The following is a 19,266-nucleotide window of genomic DNA, read 5'->3' on the forward strand; positions in this document are numbered from 1 at the left end:
TGACAATTGAAAGATTCCAAAAAGTCTGATAATGAAGATGAAACAGGACAGGTCATCATATGACATACTATGTTCATACAAGTCCGTTATAATGTGGAAAAAATTATGAAGAATGCACGCACACAGTAGGCCCATTTACATCACATTTCTCTGAAGAATTGATTAAAAAACTTAACGTGTAAAATTGGGTTTAAATAGTTTTGGGAAAGAGCGAATGAATATAAATTTTGCTTTGCTCTTTCATGCGTTAACTGTGGGTCTTGCTGCGTGTGCACAAAAAGGAAAGATTCTGATGAAAAAAATCGGAGGAACTAGTCAAAGAGATGAATAGGATTTAAAGGGAATCATGCTCATCGAGGTGAAAACCTGCGAATTTTGAAGTCTCCGGATGAACTGGACCGTGGAAGATTGCTCAGTTGAAATGATACTCGCCTACTTCCGTATCCGGTCCCAAATGTTGTACTTCCGGAGGTGTTGGTGGGCGTGTCCTCTTGCTCTTTAAAAGCGACTGCAGCGTCCATGGCGTATTGTTCAGCATTGGTAGATGAAGAGTTGACAATGTCTTGGTTAGAGTAGTCAGCTGGAGAGGACGGGATGAAAATAATGAAAATGAATGATATGAGACAGCATGTGCAGTACCGCTGTGTAGTTAGATGGACTAACAGAAAGCATGATATATCTATATTCAAATTTTTTAGCAGATAAATAAATAAAAAAATAAATAGAAAGTATAACACCACCCCCCCCCCCAAAAAAAAAAAACCCAAAGAATAAAAAAAACAACAAAAAACAGAAAAAAAACCTAGAGAAACATATTTGATGATATAACAGAAAACCCAATGCATATGATTGGTCAGATCTATACCTCAATATCAAATTAAAGATTATCTCTCTCTCTCTCTCCCTCCCTCTCTCACAATCTTTCTCTCTCTCACTCCCTCTCTCTTTACCCCACACATCCTCTCTATATGTCTTTCATTATATCTCCTATGACGATACTTCACTTTCGTTCCAATTGGAAAAATAAGAATTCCATATACTTAATGGATCCAAATATTTATGTGTGCGTTTTATGTATGTGTTTAGATGTACATATGTATGTGTATTTTTGTGTTTGTGTGTGTGTGTGTGTGTGTGTGTGTGTGCGTGTGTTACAAGGAGGAGGTTTGTACTAAAATTATGATGCATTTTGTCACACGCATTTCAAGACACTTTCAGTTATCTCCAACACGTGTTTCCTTTTTAGAACCCCGAATAAATACGAAGCCAAAGTTTTGGAGCAAAACTTCAGGCAACGTTATAAAAATGACTTTTCTTCTTATCTTAATGACAAATCTCATAAAATGAAATTTTGTGAGCGGTATTTTATTGGCAAAGTCATGGAAGTCCCAGATGAGAGTTATTTTTGAACATTTTGACATTTGAAGGACGAGTTTTCTTGTCAAAATGTTTTTTTTTAGAGTATGGCAGTTAAGCAGTTCCACAACTTAAATATAATTGTTGGTGATAACCGTTTATAGATACCATGGTTGTTTAGAAAAGTCCATATCAGATGTAGGTATGGTAATAACTATGTTTATCTAATCTGTCTTCAGCTTTATAGTAATATAAATCACAACGTGCTTTTTATATGACAAAGTAAGGGATGTCCTACTTGTTGTAACTATAAATAAATTATCAATAGCAAAATCTCAGCACAATTAAAGCACTACACTACAAACAAGAAGTAATAAAGAAAAAAAAGAGGAAGGAAATGATAAAAGGAAACTCAAATAAAAACTCTAGAATTTGCTTCCGATTTCATTGAACGCTGGGTTGGACCCGACCTTTTGTATAATATACATAAAAGAGCGACCGTATTTTCTGTTAAAATCAATTCATTCAATATTGCCTTGAAATATTATGCTTTTAAACTACAGATCCGCGACAAATTTAGTAATCGTGTTCGGCTATATGGTCTAGTGGTATGACACTCGCATTCGGATGGGGAGGTCCTGGGTTCGATCCTCGCTCGGCGCATAGTTGAGTCCTTGGAAAAAGCTCTTTACTCACATTCTCTCACCGTATTCAGGTGTAAAATGAGAACTTAGCCGTTAATATCGTTGTCTCTGTCGGAAAAAAGTGTAATATCGCCTAACAGGCGTCATGTCTCGTCCTACGTGTTAAGCGTTGCTGTTGGCCAGAGAGCCTTTGTAAAGCGCGTTGAGTACATTTAGTGGATATTGCGCTATATAACAACTCAATTTAATAACATCTTTACAGATGAATTTAGAATTATTAATAATGTAAACAAATGGTTGTGTGTTCACAGACTCATACAGTTAAGATTCATGATTACTAGGGATAAAATAAACACTCGGAGGAAAGAAATTTGGAAAAAGTAAGGAACAAAGTTAAGCAATGTATATAACCATTTTCTCCCTCCCCCCAAGGATAACAAGGGATGGTTTGAACTCAAACCCTTCCTCAGCTAATGAACAAAGTTTTTTCTTTATGTATAATCAGTTTTACAACACGTTAAGTCTTTATTTTACTTATCAAAGTGTGATTTGCGGTTTAATGCTTTGAGACACATTTTGAAAATTTTGGACCCCCCCCCCCCCCATCAAACAAACAAAACAAATAAAAAGAAAAACAAAATAAGCTCATCCTTCAAATATCGATCGATGAAATGACCTTCATCTTGACAAAAACTCTCAAACCTGGGACTTAAGGTCTAGCCAAAATTTTAGCAATGTTTTTTTTTTTTTTACAAGTACGGAATTATAAGGTCACGTCTCGTTCTACATGTTCAATGTTGCATTTGGCTTGGACCGGTGTACACATATTCGCAGATCTGATAACCGAACGCAATTATAGGCCTGCTTTAACATTGTTGTAATAAACAATGTTTTGCGTTGGTCTGAGAGTATTTCCATTTCAACAAAAGGCCCATATGAATTTGGGATATCAGACCTGCAACTAAGTACAAGTCGTCTTGGGACCCCGTGTCAAGCGCCTTGAATACGATGAGCGGATGATACACTATAAAAACGCGTTTTTTCTTAAAACAAAAACAAAACAAAACAACCCCCCCCCCAAAAAAAAAAAAAAAGCAACAAACAAACAAAAACACAAAGCAAAAACAAAGTTATCATTCATCGTTTTTGTTATTGATTGGAAATGCTTTGAGGCCGCCACATATTTGCTCCATTTTGAATGGAATCAACGAATAAATGTTTTACGTCATCGCCAACATTAAACAGTGTGTATTTTAAATTTGTCTAAATTGTTTTCGAACACTGAGATAAAATTTCTTAACTTTGACATTTTTGTGAAATTAATTATTTTCCACAAATAGAAAAATCGTATTGAAATCAATACAGACTTGAAAATAAACTATTTTCCTTTTCTGTGATTATGTGTTATGTTAGATGTAAAATAATATCTAAATATATATAATACATGAAAAAAGTGAAGGAAATCAAGGTCTACTTGAAATTATAGGATGGGAAATCAGTGCTGTGGAAAATTGATTTGCGAAAAAAAACAAACACGCGTCATTACCTTATTTTCGGAAGTAATATAATGATATTTGAGAAACCGTGGCATGCATAACCACAGTTTTACGTATCGTTAATGCTTTGGGTTATCCCAATTGTCTTTGTGAGAAAACAAGATAATTGAAAACCGTGAGCATATTTATATATCACAATATCCACTTAACGTGCTTAAATAGCTTTACAAGAGGCTCCTATCCAACAGCAACACTAACATGTCGGGCGAAACATGACGTGCCATGTACGGCGATATTACATTTTTTTTCTGATGGCCAGGTATTCATTTTACACCTGAGTATTTTGAAAGAATGTGACTAAAGAGCCTTTTCCAAGGACTCAACTATGTGCCGATCAGAGCGGGACTCGAAACCTGGACCTTCCAGTCTGAAGGCGAGTGTCTTACAACGAGACCACATTTTCCCATATAGGTGATAATATTAGTGATTACTATTAAGGCCATCTACAAAAGTTAAATTGCATCATTTTTAACCAGTTAACTGCCGTACTCTGGAAAAACATAGATTGAAAAATTTACTTCAAATATTGGTCTATTTAAATGGCCCTCATCTTGGTAAAAACTCTCAAACATGGGACTTCGCAAAGACACAAATGTACATAAACATTTGCATACACAGATTGGCACACAGGTATATGATTATTTGTTATGGTGGTGAAGATGATGATAGTGATGATAATGATGGTGGTGGTGATATTGATGATGACGACGACGACTGTGATGATGACGACGATGATGATGACGACGACGACGATGACGACGACGATGATGCCAATCATGATGATGATGATGATAATGATGTCTCTGCTACCGCTGCTGCTGCTGCTGCTGCTGCTGCTGATGATGATAATGATGATTCTGCTACTGCTGCTGCTGCTGCTGGTGGTTGTGGTGGTGGCGCTGCTGCTGCTGCTGCTGCTGCTGCTGCTGCTGCTGCTGCTGATGATGATGATGATGATGATGATGATTTGAGTTTTACAAATGAAAAGAAGGCAACATGTAATATTTATAATCTAAAAGAGTTAAAAGCACAAATCCAACTCACCTTGCTCATAGTCATTCTTTAACTTTGTTGTCTCCGTCGGCTCTTCAGTTTCATGGGTAAGTTCTGGCAGTCTGAAAGGATTGCAAACGCATTTGCATATAAATGGAACTAATTTTACTTCACTTATCGACTTTGTCATTGTTTTTAGACAGCCATTTTAATGATTATTTCTCGGTAAATTTAATCGATCAAACTATAAACGTTTACGGTTACACATAGTTTTGTGTGTTGGTACGCTACATCCAAAGGGTAGTAAACAATTGCTATTGTCCGTTTCACTCTATAGAAACCGGGATAAACTCTGGCTCCATGAATCTATCGGTTCTGGAAGACTTAGGATCCTATCCGGCTGGCGGATGTTGTGAGTATTTTACCTGAACTCATAGCATTGGTCTTTAAGAAAGGTAACAATCCTTCTTTGGCGTCGAGTTGACCCAAAAGTATCGAAGGCATAGTTTAACCCTCAGAATAATAGCAACTACTACTTACTACTTACACATTCTTTTGTTCGACGCAACAGAAGAAAAAGAAAAAGCCCAGAAAAAAAAAGTTAATATGTGACCCAACGTCACAAATCGGTATTATGTCGGAATAGACTAAGACCTGGAAGTAGTATGAAACTTGAAATTTATTTCTATTCGTCATGGTGGAAACCCGACGTGAACTTATTTTCAGGTCTGATAACCAAATTCCTGATGGGCTCATTGTTGTAATGTAAATCTAAAAAAAAAATATTTAAAAAAATGACGCGAAATATTGTCCATTTCCACAATGTTAAACTAGGCCCATAATAAGCGGGTTCGGATGTCAGACCTGCATATATGTACATGTCGTGGTAAACAAATGCAATTTCTTACATTTAGAAAACAATTTAAAGTTCATATTCTTATCATTTTAACTCTGAATTTACTTTAAGGGATTTGTTTCATTGTGCGGCATCTAAGCTGTGCTCTCGCTTTCTGATCTGAAGGTCTAGGGTTCGAGAAAAGCTCTTAGCGGCGCATAGTTAAATTCTTGAAAAATGTTCTTTACTCACATTCTCTCACCATAGTCAGGTGTAAAATGAGTACCTAGCCGATAACAGCCTTGTCTCTTTGTATGTTATGTGCGTGTGTGTGTGTATACGTGTTTGTGAATGAGAGTGTGTATGTGTATGTGTGTGTGTGTGTGTTTGTGTGTGTGTGTGTTTGTGTGCGCACGCGTTCTATTTTGTAAACTATCTTGGACATGCTCATTCCATTTTCGCCATATATTTTCAATTATCTCCAGCAAATGTTCTTTTTTAACCATTGGGGACATGTCCCCTTTTCCATCTCGGCCATATTTTGTTTGTTTTGTTTTGTCAACATTATCACTCTGACATCTTCATTACCTTTGTTCTCGCATGACATCACATATATCTGTCTAATTATTATAGTTACGTAACAGCGGTATTTATTAATGATATATCTATATAGTTGTTATTTTCACAGTCAAATGATTCGGTATTTTATCGCTATATTAAGGTCATTTTTGTCGTGAGTAGTCTGTTGGAGCTTATACAATCTCCGTACTGCAAAATGTCTAGTACTTTCCGCCAGAGGTCATATTAGTCTCAGCGCAGCGACTCTTTCAGTGGTAAATAGATAGAAAAGAAAAAAAACCCCGGAGTTTTACTCCGATAATTTAGATTTTTAGCTTCCAGAGTCTATACTTTAGGCCAGAACAAACCCGTTATTTAAATATAGATTGCTTCAAATTACCCTAATCTTGTCAAAAACTCTCAAATCCGGGGCTTTATCAAAGTGCAAGGTTTTAGAGATATTGACACGGTGTGGGTTATTTTAATCGGTCGATATTTGAAGGACACGTTTTCTGGCCATTTTAACGAGTTATTTCAGAGGACGGCAGTATATTGGATGGAGCCTTTTAATGTCAAGGCTGGATATTGTTCCCTTCATAATTTGACTATTTAAAAAAATCAGGTTTGTGCTACAGATAAAACCGTCTCATCAAGAGAAGAGTATCAGCTCTGAGATTCAAGCTTATTTCAACCCGAATCGCATTGGTGTTATTGATCTTATGTATGGATTGTGCGGCTATGTGGTCTAGTGGTATGACACTCGCTTTCGGATCGGAAGGTCCTGGGTTCGAGCTTCGCTCGGCGCATAGTTGAGTCCTCGGATAAGGCCCTTTACTCACATTCTCTCACCGTACTCAGGTTGTTTACGTCGACAAAAACTGTAATGTTTGCCTAACAGGCATCATGTCTCGTTCTACATGTTTCGTGTTGCTGTTGGTCTGGGAGCACTTGTAAACCGCTTTGATATTGCGCTAAATAAAAGCTCAAATATTGTATCATGTTAGAACCAAAACTAATCCTGTTGACTGAGGGATAAAAGAATGCCAATTTGTATCAAATGACATTGCAACGGATCCCTACATTTTTTCTTCAAGCTTACCTAAAATCCAACGGTTTACGAGGAGTCAGAGGCGGCCCGACATCAATGGAACATGAGCTCGGATCCGAAAAGACGTCAGAGTTGATTGTTTCATATCGATGCAGGGCACAGTATGTTCTCTCAGAGAGGTTATCGTGGCTGGAGCTTCTGCAGCCCTTTCTAAAAGTAGGTAAAGATTGACAAAATTGAAATATAGATAAAAGATATAATTAAATGACTAGTTACTCACACCACCATATTACAACCACTATTCGACAAAACAACAACAACAACAACAACAATAACAACAACTACTACTACTACCACTACTACTACTACTACTACTACTACTACTACTACTACTACTACTACTACTACTACTACACAACTACTACTACTACTACTACTACTACTACTACTACTACTACTACTACTAACTACTACTACTACTACTACTACTACTACAACTACTACTACTACTACTACTACTACTACTACTACTACTATTACTACTACTTTAAATACTACCACAACCACCTAACACCACCGTTACACTGTTATGATGACGATAATGATGATGATGATGATGAGGAGGAGGGGGATGATTATAATGCTGATGATGCTGTTGCTGCCGTTGCTGATACTGGTCATGATGGTGATGATGATGATGATGATGATGATGATGATGATGATGATGATGATGATGATGATGATGATGAGGATAATAATAATGATAACAAAATGAAGAAGAAATAAAAAAAGTAGTAGTAGTAGTAGTAGTAGTAGTAGTAGTAGTAGTAGTAGTAGTAGAGTAGAGAAGAAGAAGAAGAAGAAGAAGAAGAAGAAGAAGTGGTTGTGGGAAGGGGGAGAAAATTCGACTAAAACTTATACTGTGTTGACACGTCCCACATAAATAACGACAATATGATATGCTTGAGGGAAAGACTGGTTCATTAAATCCTACAACTTTGCCCAGGGTAAAGCAAACAAATGAGAATCATAATATATCATAAGTAATCAATACAGTCGAACCTGTTATAGCGAACCATATGGCATACATCGACTACAAGACAGGAAGTGGAAAATGATAGAGCAGTGATGTGATTAAACAGTGGTTTTGAGAACGGAACCGGTTAAAGACTGCTCAGGACAATCTCTCCCTCCCACTTAAAACGATGATAAAACCCCAAACTCTCTGCACCTTCTACTTTATCATTTCCTTCCTCTTATTTTCTTTCTCTCTCTTTTATACCTTTCACTCACTAAAGTATTGTTTTTTTATTCTTGGTATATTTTTGTTAATCTACGTCTAATAAAGGTAATCCTCCATAACATTGGAGGTTTACACAAGGAAAAACAACAACAAAAGAACAAAACAAAAACGAAGAAGAAGAAGAAGAAGAAGAAGAAGAAGAAGAAGAAGAAGAAGAAGAAGAAGAAGAAGAAGAAGAAGAAGAAGAAGAAAAAGAAGAAGATCAGACTTCTTATTAATAAATACCGTTTATATAATTGTATGTAGTTACATTTTATCATTCCCATCTATCCCATTGCACATCTATCCAACGAACGAGGTCTCCTAAGGTTTGCAGTTCGATGCTATTAGGGGAATGTATTTGTCATCGATTTTGTCCCTTTGTTGTGTCCAACACAATGAATACTATTATAAGGACATCTTAGATGTAAACAACATTTATTATCAATTTTGATCGTTTCTACGAGGGAAGGAAAATTGCAAATCACTCTAATTCTAATGCACAAGCTTAGATGACAGTTTCGTGTGTTTCCATCCTTGTAGTCATATTTTGGATACCAATCAAGGGTCTGATTTAGGCAGAAATACATTTACTCAATATAATATCATTCTGTCCATTCCATATTAGTTTGGATAGTTAAGATATCTCATTCAATAGTATTTTTTCCTTATTATCTCGAGTGAACACAATGATTTGTAGCCATCAGACAACTGGTAAAGACCTGCCTAACGGCAACCACTTTGTACTGGGAATCCTGATGGTGTTGTCCCCTTTCACTCGCTGTGATACGGGTCCAAAGACTGCAGATCACATTGTTGAGCATTGCATTGTAATACAGTTTAAAACGGTTAAACAAAGCAGGAACGTTTCAGGGATTGGGCAGTTCTCCATCAACTAGCTGGCTGACCTACAGGAGGTTCAATTTCTCGTCTTGTTACTAAAATTAAGCGTGGTTAATGACCATATGGTGGACAATGGTCGGAAGGCTACCGTCCCAGCGGTGTATTCTTGGGCAAGATACTCGTTAATGAGTTATCTGGAGAGAGGCTGTCAAGGATTGTGTAGTGAGCACAACAAAATAGTGTCTATTAGACGAGATATGAAATAATATATTTGATTTTATGGCGCTTCATTCGAAAATAAAGCAAACAGCTATAGATAGACAAAACGCTTTTTCCCCATTTTGGCCAGGAATTTATTCAAATTTTGATGATTTAAATAAAATGAGGTAGATACGCAATTCAATTTTTTTTGTGAGTGGACAATTTGAGGGTAATTTTTGTTCACCTTTATTTGATAGTAAAACAAAATTTGGCCAAAAATTTTTTAAAAAAGATATTTTGGCAGGGTATGACAAGCTCATTGACAAGTGCGAAAACGCAAAATTGCGCTATATAGATATAAGAACACAATATAGATCGATCTAAATACTTTTATCAGAGCATGCCTAAGAACTTGGCTTGTCTTTTGTTAGGATAATATTAGATTATTATAGTAATATGCTTTCACGACTACGTTTCCCGTTCGTATAATGACACGATATTAGACTCGTGACATTTGGAGTAAGATAGATCCCACACAATATTATCTTAATGTTATCATTATTCCCTCGACACAAATGCTGTCCTGTTTGTTTTCCATTCATTCATTTTTCTCTCTCATTCTACTCTTTATCCACCTATCCATCTATGTCTTCATCGGCCTTTCGAATGGATTATATATACCGTTATTTGTTGATTAATCCATTTATTTGTTTACTCGTCTCTTTAGTGCAATTGTCAATTGTTTTTATCCATTCGTTGGGGTCCCGATAGCCAGTTGGTGGAGCACTCGCTTCAAACGCAAAGGGACCGAGATCGATCCCGGGTGCAGTCGAGTTTATTATTCTGACTCCTCTCCTCTCCTGTTCACCCAGCAGTGAATGGGTAGCTGAGTCCGTTTGATTTGACGAAAGTACTTTCGATAGACTAGCGTCCCATCCAAAGGATAGCAAGAAATTGCTATTGTCAGTTTCACACTATAGAAACCGGGATAAACTTCGGCTCCATGGAGAGCTCTCGACCTCAATCATTCAACCTCTCGTTCGTTCATTCATTCATTCATTCAGTCATGAATATACGAATTTGTACGTTTATTTCTTCGATACTATTTCTAGACAAATTCATTCAGGATGTCGTACGCATGCGTGCCGTGCCGAACCTAAGATTACGCTCTTTGTCGGACTGAGGGCGCCGCGCCTTCATTAGGTCTCCAGATGGACTGCTACTCACCTTAATTTCTTTCCTTCTGTTTTATTTTCTGGTACTGTTCTTCACCAATCATCCCTTAACATTATCATTATCGTTGCATATCCCTGTCCATCTTCATTTCATCTTTATCTCTTGCGTCTCCGACAGGCTAGAACTGATACCAGAGGTAATATTAGCATGGTGTGAATCGACGTAATGTCACGACATTGGGAGGCTGGGATCTTAAAATAGATGAGTGCGTTTTGATAACAGAGTCCTATTCCCCTGGCTTGACATTTAGTGAGAAAGTCAAGCAAAGCTGGGCTTTGTAGATGATCAGATGGTGGCTATTGAGCCGAGATTTGTATTTTACTAGACCCAATGTTTTGTCTCCGAGCAAGGCACTTAAAGCACTATCGACACCGCTCAAAACATGATTGGCACCTTCGCTAGATTCAGTGGCGGATCTTAATTTTTTTTTCTTTTTGTAAAAGAGTTAGTGCAACAATTATGACATGTGGGGCGGTTCGATAAATCATTATAATAATTATCGTTATTTTGTCATTATCATCGTCAACAAAATAATGATGATCATCATTATCTTCATTATTATAGGAATTGCAATAAGTATTCTATATTTCTGTTTTTATGTTTACGACACAGAGAAGTCGTGGTTTTATCTTATTCTATCCATACGTGAAGTAACAATTTCTGCTCTAAATGAAAAAAAAATGGTGTGGCTAATTTTTAGAGCATCATAGACTCAAGATTATAATAAATGCTTTTAATATTTTCATGGAATACATTATTATAGTTGTCACGCAAAAACACTATTCATGCGGTTTAATATTTAGGTCTCTCACCATTACTGTATTGGGTGAGTGAACAGTTAATCACAACCTATTACAGATGCGGATATTAATAGGCACGTGCACGTTTTTTATAGAATGAATATGACTGACTTCACTCAGTTCTTTGTTATAGAAGGAACAAAATTAACGTCACAGCTCTTTGTTATTGCTTTTAGACAGCCATTTTAATATTTTTTCTCTCACTAAATTCTATCAATCAGACTATAAACGTAAAAATGCTACACATAGTTTTGTGTGTTGGTAAGATACATCCTTCTGGCAGATGTTGTGAGTAGGGAAGAAATAGATGTGTTTATTGAAAAGACTACATCTCCTTATACAAACCATTTCTAACATTATTTCTCGGGAGATTTAAGTGTTCTAATGGTAAAAAAAACAAAACAAAAAATAAAACCAAAAAGAAAATACCAAAAAAACCCCAAAAAACTAAAAAAAACCCAAAAAACAAAACTAAACAAAAAAAAACCCCCAAAAAACAAAACTAAACTAAACAAAACAAACAAAAACAAATTAAAAACAAAACAAAACAAAACAAAATAAAAAAACAAAACAAACAAAAACAACAACAACAATAACAACAACAACAACAACAACCAACGAAAAAGCAAAACAAAATTTTAAAAAACCCCCACCCCCCACAAAAAAAAATAAATAAAAACAACAAAAAAACCCCAGAAAAACAAAACAAATTTAAAAAAAAATTACTTATACGTACATTTAACAGATGGGAAGAGACATCTTAGTCTGTGAATGAGGGACCTCTTAATGTAACATCCATCTCTGATATGATTTTGGAAATTGTATGCAAATGTCCTAGCGAGGTCCCAGGTTTTATAGTTTTTGCCAAGATGGGAGTCATTTAAATCGATAGATGTTTGGAGTTTTCTGGTCAAATATTTAAATACGTGTCTTTCCAGAGTTAACACAGAGTTGCCTACTTGAAATGTTAAAAATTCGTAGTTTTCAGGGAGGGGGGGGGGGGGGGGGTGAAGAAAAGGTCACTACAGATAGCTTTACAATTAATACTTTGTCCTGACCATGATCCAAAAATGCCTCAAAATACAGAATATCTGAGGATCTAAGGAACTAAACGTTCATTTTCAACAAGCTTTATTGAGTCAAAGAGTCGTATGCTGCTCTGTGACTGGAGCGATAAATTGGTAATTCTACGAATTTATCGTAGTACTAGGCAGGTCTGTTAACCGGTTACTGGCATATGTCGAGGTACCATCGGATGTGAACCATATATAAGTTGTATTGTTTATCTAAGACCGCTACCTCCAAACCACAGCGACGCATAATTTTGCAGTCGCCTACACTATAGACAATGAAGAATGGAAGGATGCTGCCAAATGCATCATTAAGATATATGGGTAAAGATTTACTGGATTAAAAATAAAATACACACTGAAAAAGAAGAAAAAAAAGAAAAAAAATTTTTTAAAATATTAAACCCTAGTAATGAAAAAAAACAACAAACCCACACAATACTAAACATAAACAAACGAACAAACAAACAAGTACCCCCACCCCCCAAAAAAAAAAGAGAAGAAAAAAAGAAAAAAAAAAAGAAGAAAATTAGTCAATCACTAATAGTTTGAGCAGCAAACGAAATCGAATCGTATCTCAATATCTATGGCTTGAAAGGACAGTAAGCAAAAATTTGAAGAGATTGACAGTGAATAGTTAATACGAGTACTTTCAGTCATATTCCGATTGCACTTTACACGTCAGGTGGTCAAGTAATAGAGAAGGGGCTGGAAATTGATTTTTGACTACCTTGGATTAGAACCGGGATCAATCGCCGACTAGTTTGACACCCTACCAATCGACCACAATACACCCGCTCCCCCCTCTCTCCCTTAAACTTCATAAACAGGAGATAGGCTAATATTGTCTAGGGATCGTGTGATGATGGAGTCTCTGGCTACTTCGTCAATAAATGACGTGGTTATTGACCTGGACTGAACTACAAGGCTGACTAGACCTGATTGGCTTCATGAGAGTGGGCGTCGACTGTGGCAACATGGGGGAGAAGGGTCGGGATGAAGGGGGTCCCGATAGCTCAATTTGTAGAGCACCCGCCTCGAACGGCGGAGGGGTCGTTTTTGATTTCAGGATAGGTCAGGTCGAGACTTTTTCTTTACAACCCATCTGTCCACTCAACAGTCATTGAGTATATTAATATGTCTTTTAAATGGGGCGTAAAGTACTTTGTGATAGAATCACGTCCCATCCAAAGAATCGCAATGATTTGTGCTGTCCGATCATTGACAAAGAATCCTGAATTAACGTGGACTCCATAGGCTTTATCGCTATTAATGACTTTTTTCCACTGATCGGACAGAAGGACAAGCCAGATGGCTTGGCTCTAGGTGCGTATATTTGCAGATCTGATAACCGACCGCAATTGTGGGCTTGATTTAACATTGTTGTATTGAACAATATGTTGCGTCATTTTGAAAGTATTTTCTTTACAACAATGAACCCAAAACAAGTTGGGCATAATATAAGTACAAGGCGACTTGACCCAATTCTCTTCAATGACGGTGTGGAAAAGGATAAAAAAGGTAAACTGGGAAACCAATAAATTATTCGCAAAACTAGTATGATGCTTTAAGATCTGCCATTATTTATATTAAAGGAATAATAAACAAAATGGTAACAAAAACAAAAATGTAAACATTTCAAGTTCTGTTATGTAGCTACTACCTCTTTATCAATAAATGAAACTAATATTTGGACATAAACATGAAAACATAAAAAGAAAACTTTTAAGGTTTAAGTTAGTAACACGTTGATGGTGTAGCGAATACTTTATAACCAAATGTTAGTATCTGAATGACACCAAGAAGTCGCGAGAGGGACTCAAGACAGATTTGAAACCATTTTATTTGTTGGAGTGGTGGATGGCGTTGATAGTAGAGCGTCGATCTCGTAGCAAGGAAAGTTGCCGTAACAATAGGGTCATGGGTTTGAATCCTCATTGCCGCAATGTTTTTTTTAGTCTCCATTGTCCACTGCCATTTTTCTTCTCAATTAATTTCATGTTATTATCTATCTATATAGAAAATCATTGTCGTTACATCACTGTGCTGCAAGAAAAGCAAAGATAGTTTTAAACCCAAAATGATGCTTAACTATCGTGTATCACTAGGTTGAAAACTTGAGCTGGAGTATAATCAATATCATCTAACTTCCGATTAAAACATAAAACTCTTATAGCGGAAGCCAAACACATTCTAATGAAAAACGTCTGGAATTGTCACGTAGCCTGTCCTGTCTTTCTAGATGACAAACACCATCTAAACACTTTCGTAATAAACGAGAAGCTACAAAGTTCGACAGGTGTCTTGTATTCATCAAATGGATTGCGTTGACATCGACTACAAGGGACCAAAAACTGTTTTCTAGATTTCCTCACATCTTTGCGTTTCCAAGAAGGCGAAATTGTCACGTCCAGGTTATTATCATCCCATGTCATATCAGTAATATGGGTTTAAATGGACCAAGTGTTTGATCCCGATATATTAACACTTTGACACGATGTGTCGCATTATGTGTCATGTCAATACATGTCACCTGCAAAACCTCATCTTTTTAGTTGGACTTGTCGGAAAAGTGACAATAACATAGGAAAAAACAACAATCGCAAATACAAGCATAAGTATATTATTATAACGCAAAGGCCACGAACTTTTGATCATTATCACCCGTCATGCTACTGGTCATGCTCAATATAGCTGAACATTGTTACATGACGAAACATTGTACCGATTGGCAACCCCGCCAATAAAAATGCATTGCTTGATTATCGAGTAAAATTTCTGAACAGAAGACTAGTTGTAATTTACACAGATTTTTTGTTTTGCATTTTTTTGGGGAAAAAAACAAAACAAAAAAACCACAACAAATTTTTTTTCCAATCATCGGTCAATTAACAAATTAACTACCGAAGTCCCAGGTTTGAGGATTTTTGCCAAGATGAGGGTCATTTAAATCGATCGATATTTGAAGGACGAGTTTTCTGGCCAAATATTTTAACACATGTTTACCCAGAGTACGGTAGTTATTTGGATAAGAGAACAAACAATTTGTCAGAAAGTCTTAAACCTGAGAGCACTCGCCGTTAGTTAGAACTCGGGTTGACTCGAGGGTTTTCATTCTGACCCTCTATCCACCTATAAGAGACTATGTTGATGAGTTAGATTTGAATAGCAATGTGAAATTAAATGTAAGATTCAACTTAATATACGAAAACAGTTAAAATGGACGTTCCGGGTTTCCCCTATATCAACAAAACAGGATGCATGAAACACTACAGGCAAATGAGATCATGTGGTAATGTCGTTGTTAAGATGAATCGTCCATTTTAACTGTTTTCCTATATTAAATTGAAGCTTACATTCAATTTCACATTGTTATCTATTTCTTCGAGCTTCGAGCAGCAACATTTACATTTAGATTTGTGTAAAGTACTTTCGGACAGACCAGTGTTCTATCTAAATAATTGCATCTATCACTGTCCTTTTAACGATACAGAAAGAGAATTCAGTTAGATTCCATTAAGGAGTTGCATGACTCTGAAAATCTGATTTTATCTGATCATCGATCTATTTCAACGAATCTTATAGTCAAAAGTGAATATTAAGCTGCTAAAAGCATGAAAACGTGAATACATCATTCATAATATGAACAGAGGACAGAAGAGTGTTGTCTATCTTTAATATAAGTGATGTACTGGATGTTTTTTATTGACTGAAGAAAGGTCTTGAGCCCGAAATGTTCCGTGTTTGGTATTTTGTTAATTTTTGAAGCTGTTGTATTCGCTTATGTAAATTACAATTTGGCTTGTCTTTCACATCAACCGTGATGCTAAAAAATAGGGTATTTGCTTCTCCCTCTCCAGAAACAAATGCAATTATTAAGAGCATTGCCCGACAATCACGAAAGGTTAACACTTATTTGAGTTTTCCAAATATGACGTCACTAGCATATTTCAATAGCCTACCGAAGATGCTGGCGGCGGCCATTTTAGGTCACATACGTTCATTATAATTATATCAAAACCAGTTCAGAGCGACTGGAATATGATCAAAACGTACCGACTGCCTAAGTAATCGTGTGATCAGTTAAGTGCGTAGCTTATAAGGATAGCTGCCTACTCGACAAGCTATCTATGCCAAAATGCGATCATGGCAGTGTGCTAAGTACGTGCTAATTGTCGATTATTCCTTACCAATTTGTCCATTCAACTGCCAGGATTCTGTCACAAACAAAACGTAGCCGTGCGTCATCGAACATCTAACTTCGGTTACGAGTGCGTCATGATAAGACACCTGATCATCTCTAACACGGTCCAGGAATGCTAAATTCTCATAGAGAAAGCGATAAGCATTGATAACTGATTTCGACTGCATATTATTCGATATACTGATGCACAATTAATACCCATTGTTTTTGAGTGTTTTTGAGTGATCGATGAGTGGAAGTGTGAAGAGGATGAGAGTTGACTTGATCGGCCTTGACATTTATTACTGATATAACACGTTAATAGAATACCCCCCCCCCTCCTGGACATGTATGCTATATCCTACGTCAAATTTATATTTCGAATGATGTCATACAATTAACTTACAATTTGCTAGAAATAAAACATAATGATGACACGGAATTCAGAATTATCTTATAAAATGAACTAAAAAGAAAAAAAAACCACCAAAAACTGACACTCTAGCATCAAAATTATAAAAGTTACAAATTGTTGAAAAAAAGTGTTAAAAAAGTTAATACGTTGTCCACACATTTTGAACCGTTTAGAAACAATTTCTACTTTGCTATTTGTATTAGATCTTCAGTTTCTGGTTTATTTTTTATTTTAACCCAGAGAAACCCGTAGAAAAAGTTTTTCAACGGTAAAAGACAGTGTGGACAACGTATTAACTTTACCCATACTTAATCTACAATTTTCTAGGCAAAGTAAGAGGTAAGATTACTGTAATTATATAATTATATAATTAAATAGTCGAGGACTCGAAAGATTCGAGCACATTAATATCTCACGAAAAACATATAAAATGTATATGATACACGCACAAAAACACACGCACACATGTATAAATATATATTTTTATATATTTGAGAGAGAGAGAGATAGAGAGAGAGAGATAGATAGATAGATAGAGAGAGAGAGAGAGAGAGAGAGAGAGAGAGAGAGAGAGAGAGAGAGAGAGAGAGAACTGGTTAAAATCTTGATTTTGCAAAGAACTTACGAACAAAAAAAAAAAGAAATAATATAGATTTATCATAACCTAAAATTTTTTGATATTATAGCATGACCCACTGACGCAAATAATGTGAAATTATCTGCCAAGTAACAATGGAATCATAATCAACTTCTTTGAGCTTTTCAGATTATCTGTTACAAATTTGTGCACTCACGATAACAGATTTTAAGGTAATAACGAAGGAGAATTCAGAAACGACGTCAGAATGACAAATTCCCATGGCACGATGTGTCCGTAAAGCCATGATATTATTTAATGAAAAACAACGAACGATGTAGTTTAATAAAGTAAATAGAAAATATGTTTGTATGTTTATAGGGGTTTTACGGCGCTTGCAACACATTTAGGTCATATTAGCGCCAGTAAAAAGGAAGAAAATGGGATAGTAAAAACATTCTAGATGTACAATTAAAAGGACTTAAGGAAAAATAAGACATAGGGGAAATTATGGTTCAAATAGGGAACAGATGTAGATTCCAAGAGCACACTATCAGTGTATTTAGTTTGAGATCACCTAAAAGTCTCACCCAGACATTAGCACAAGATCCTGCTTAGAGGAATAGACTCAAATGTTTACAACTCAAATGCTTAAAATAAAAAAAATAACAGTACATAAGAGATTGATGATTCACAAGGGACAAAAGATATTGTCTCCCAAAACTATAACTATATATTTGACTGTTTCCCTCCCAGCCAAGGACTCAGGCCTTTAATAGATGTTAGTGCTACTATGTGGTCTAGTGGTATGACACTCGCTTTCAGATCGGAAGGTCCTAAGTTCGAGCCTCTCTCGGGGCACAGTTGAGTCCTTGTAAAAGGCTCTTTACTCACATTCTCTCACCGTACTCAGATGTAAAATGAGTACCTGATCGTTTAAAGCGTTGTCTCTGTCCGAAAAGATTGTAATATCGCCTAATAGTCGTCATGTTACGTCCAACATAAAGCTTTTTGAGCACGTTTAGTGGATATTGCTCTAAACAAAAGTTCATTTTAAAAAATAGAAATATATGTAGATTGATAGACCAATAGATAGATAGATAGATAGATAGATAGATAGATAGATAGATAGATAGATATATAGATAGAGAAAGAAAGAAAGAAGAAGAAGAAGAAGAAGAAGAAGAAGAAGAAGAAGAAGAAGAAGAAGAAGAAGAAGAAGAAGAAGAAGAAGAAGAAGAAGAAGAAGAAGAAGAAGAAGAAGAAGAAGAATAGAGAGAGATAAAGAAAGAGACGGGGAGGGATACCTTGAGGTTGGGCAGAGAAGCAATGTTTGATAGTAAATAATAACATAACCAAGAACATCAGCAAAATAGGTCAGCCCGAAAACGAAACAATCACATTTTAAAAATGGTTTTCCCCTTTTCAATATTTACAGATGACGGTGATGATGACTGTGACCATGATGAAAAGTAAATAGATCGGGCGAAAAAGACAGGTATAGAGAGACAAAGAGAAGGAGAAGGATACATGAAAGTTATGCTGAGCCAAGAGTTGGTGGTAAATAACAGACATAATCGAATAATATTAAGTAACAATAAAAATATTAACAAAATACTCTCAATCCAAAAAATAAAGCAAAACAAACAAACAAACAAACCTTTGAATG

General features: G+C 36.1%; 1 protein-coding gene across 3 annotated transcripts in view; it reads right to left on the bottom strand.

Moving 5' to 3' along the window:
* LOC144976875 (uncharacterized) overlaps positions 1-19,266 on the bottom strand; it is a 98,178-nt gene that overhangs the window by 16,612 nt on the left and 62,300 nt on the right. For 2 of the 3 annotated variants that reach the window (XM_078921436.1, XM_078921444.1), the window contains 3 exons: positions 7,042-7,200; positions 4,601-4,671; positions 433-580 (listed from right to left, as the gene is read on the bottom strand). In XM_078921436.1, coding sequence (XP_078777562.1) covers positions 433-580; positions 4,601-4,671; positions 7,042-7,200 — 378 coding nt within the window. Of the gene's footprint in view, positions 1-366; positions 581-4,600; positions 4,672-7,041; positions 7,201-19,266 lie in introns of all 3 variants that reach the window. The other variant, XM_078921427.1, reaches the window with a different exon arrangement.

This window comes from Berghia stephanieae, chromosome 1 (assembly GCF_034508935.2).
Source record: "Berghia stephanieae isolate SIO BIC M18660-M18661 chromosome 1, UCSD_Bste_1.3, whole genome shotgun sequence".
Lineage (NCBI taxonomy): Eukaryota > Metazoa > Mollusca > Gastropoda > Nudibranchia > Aeolidiidae > Berghia > Berghia stephanieae.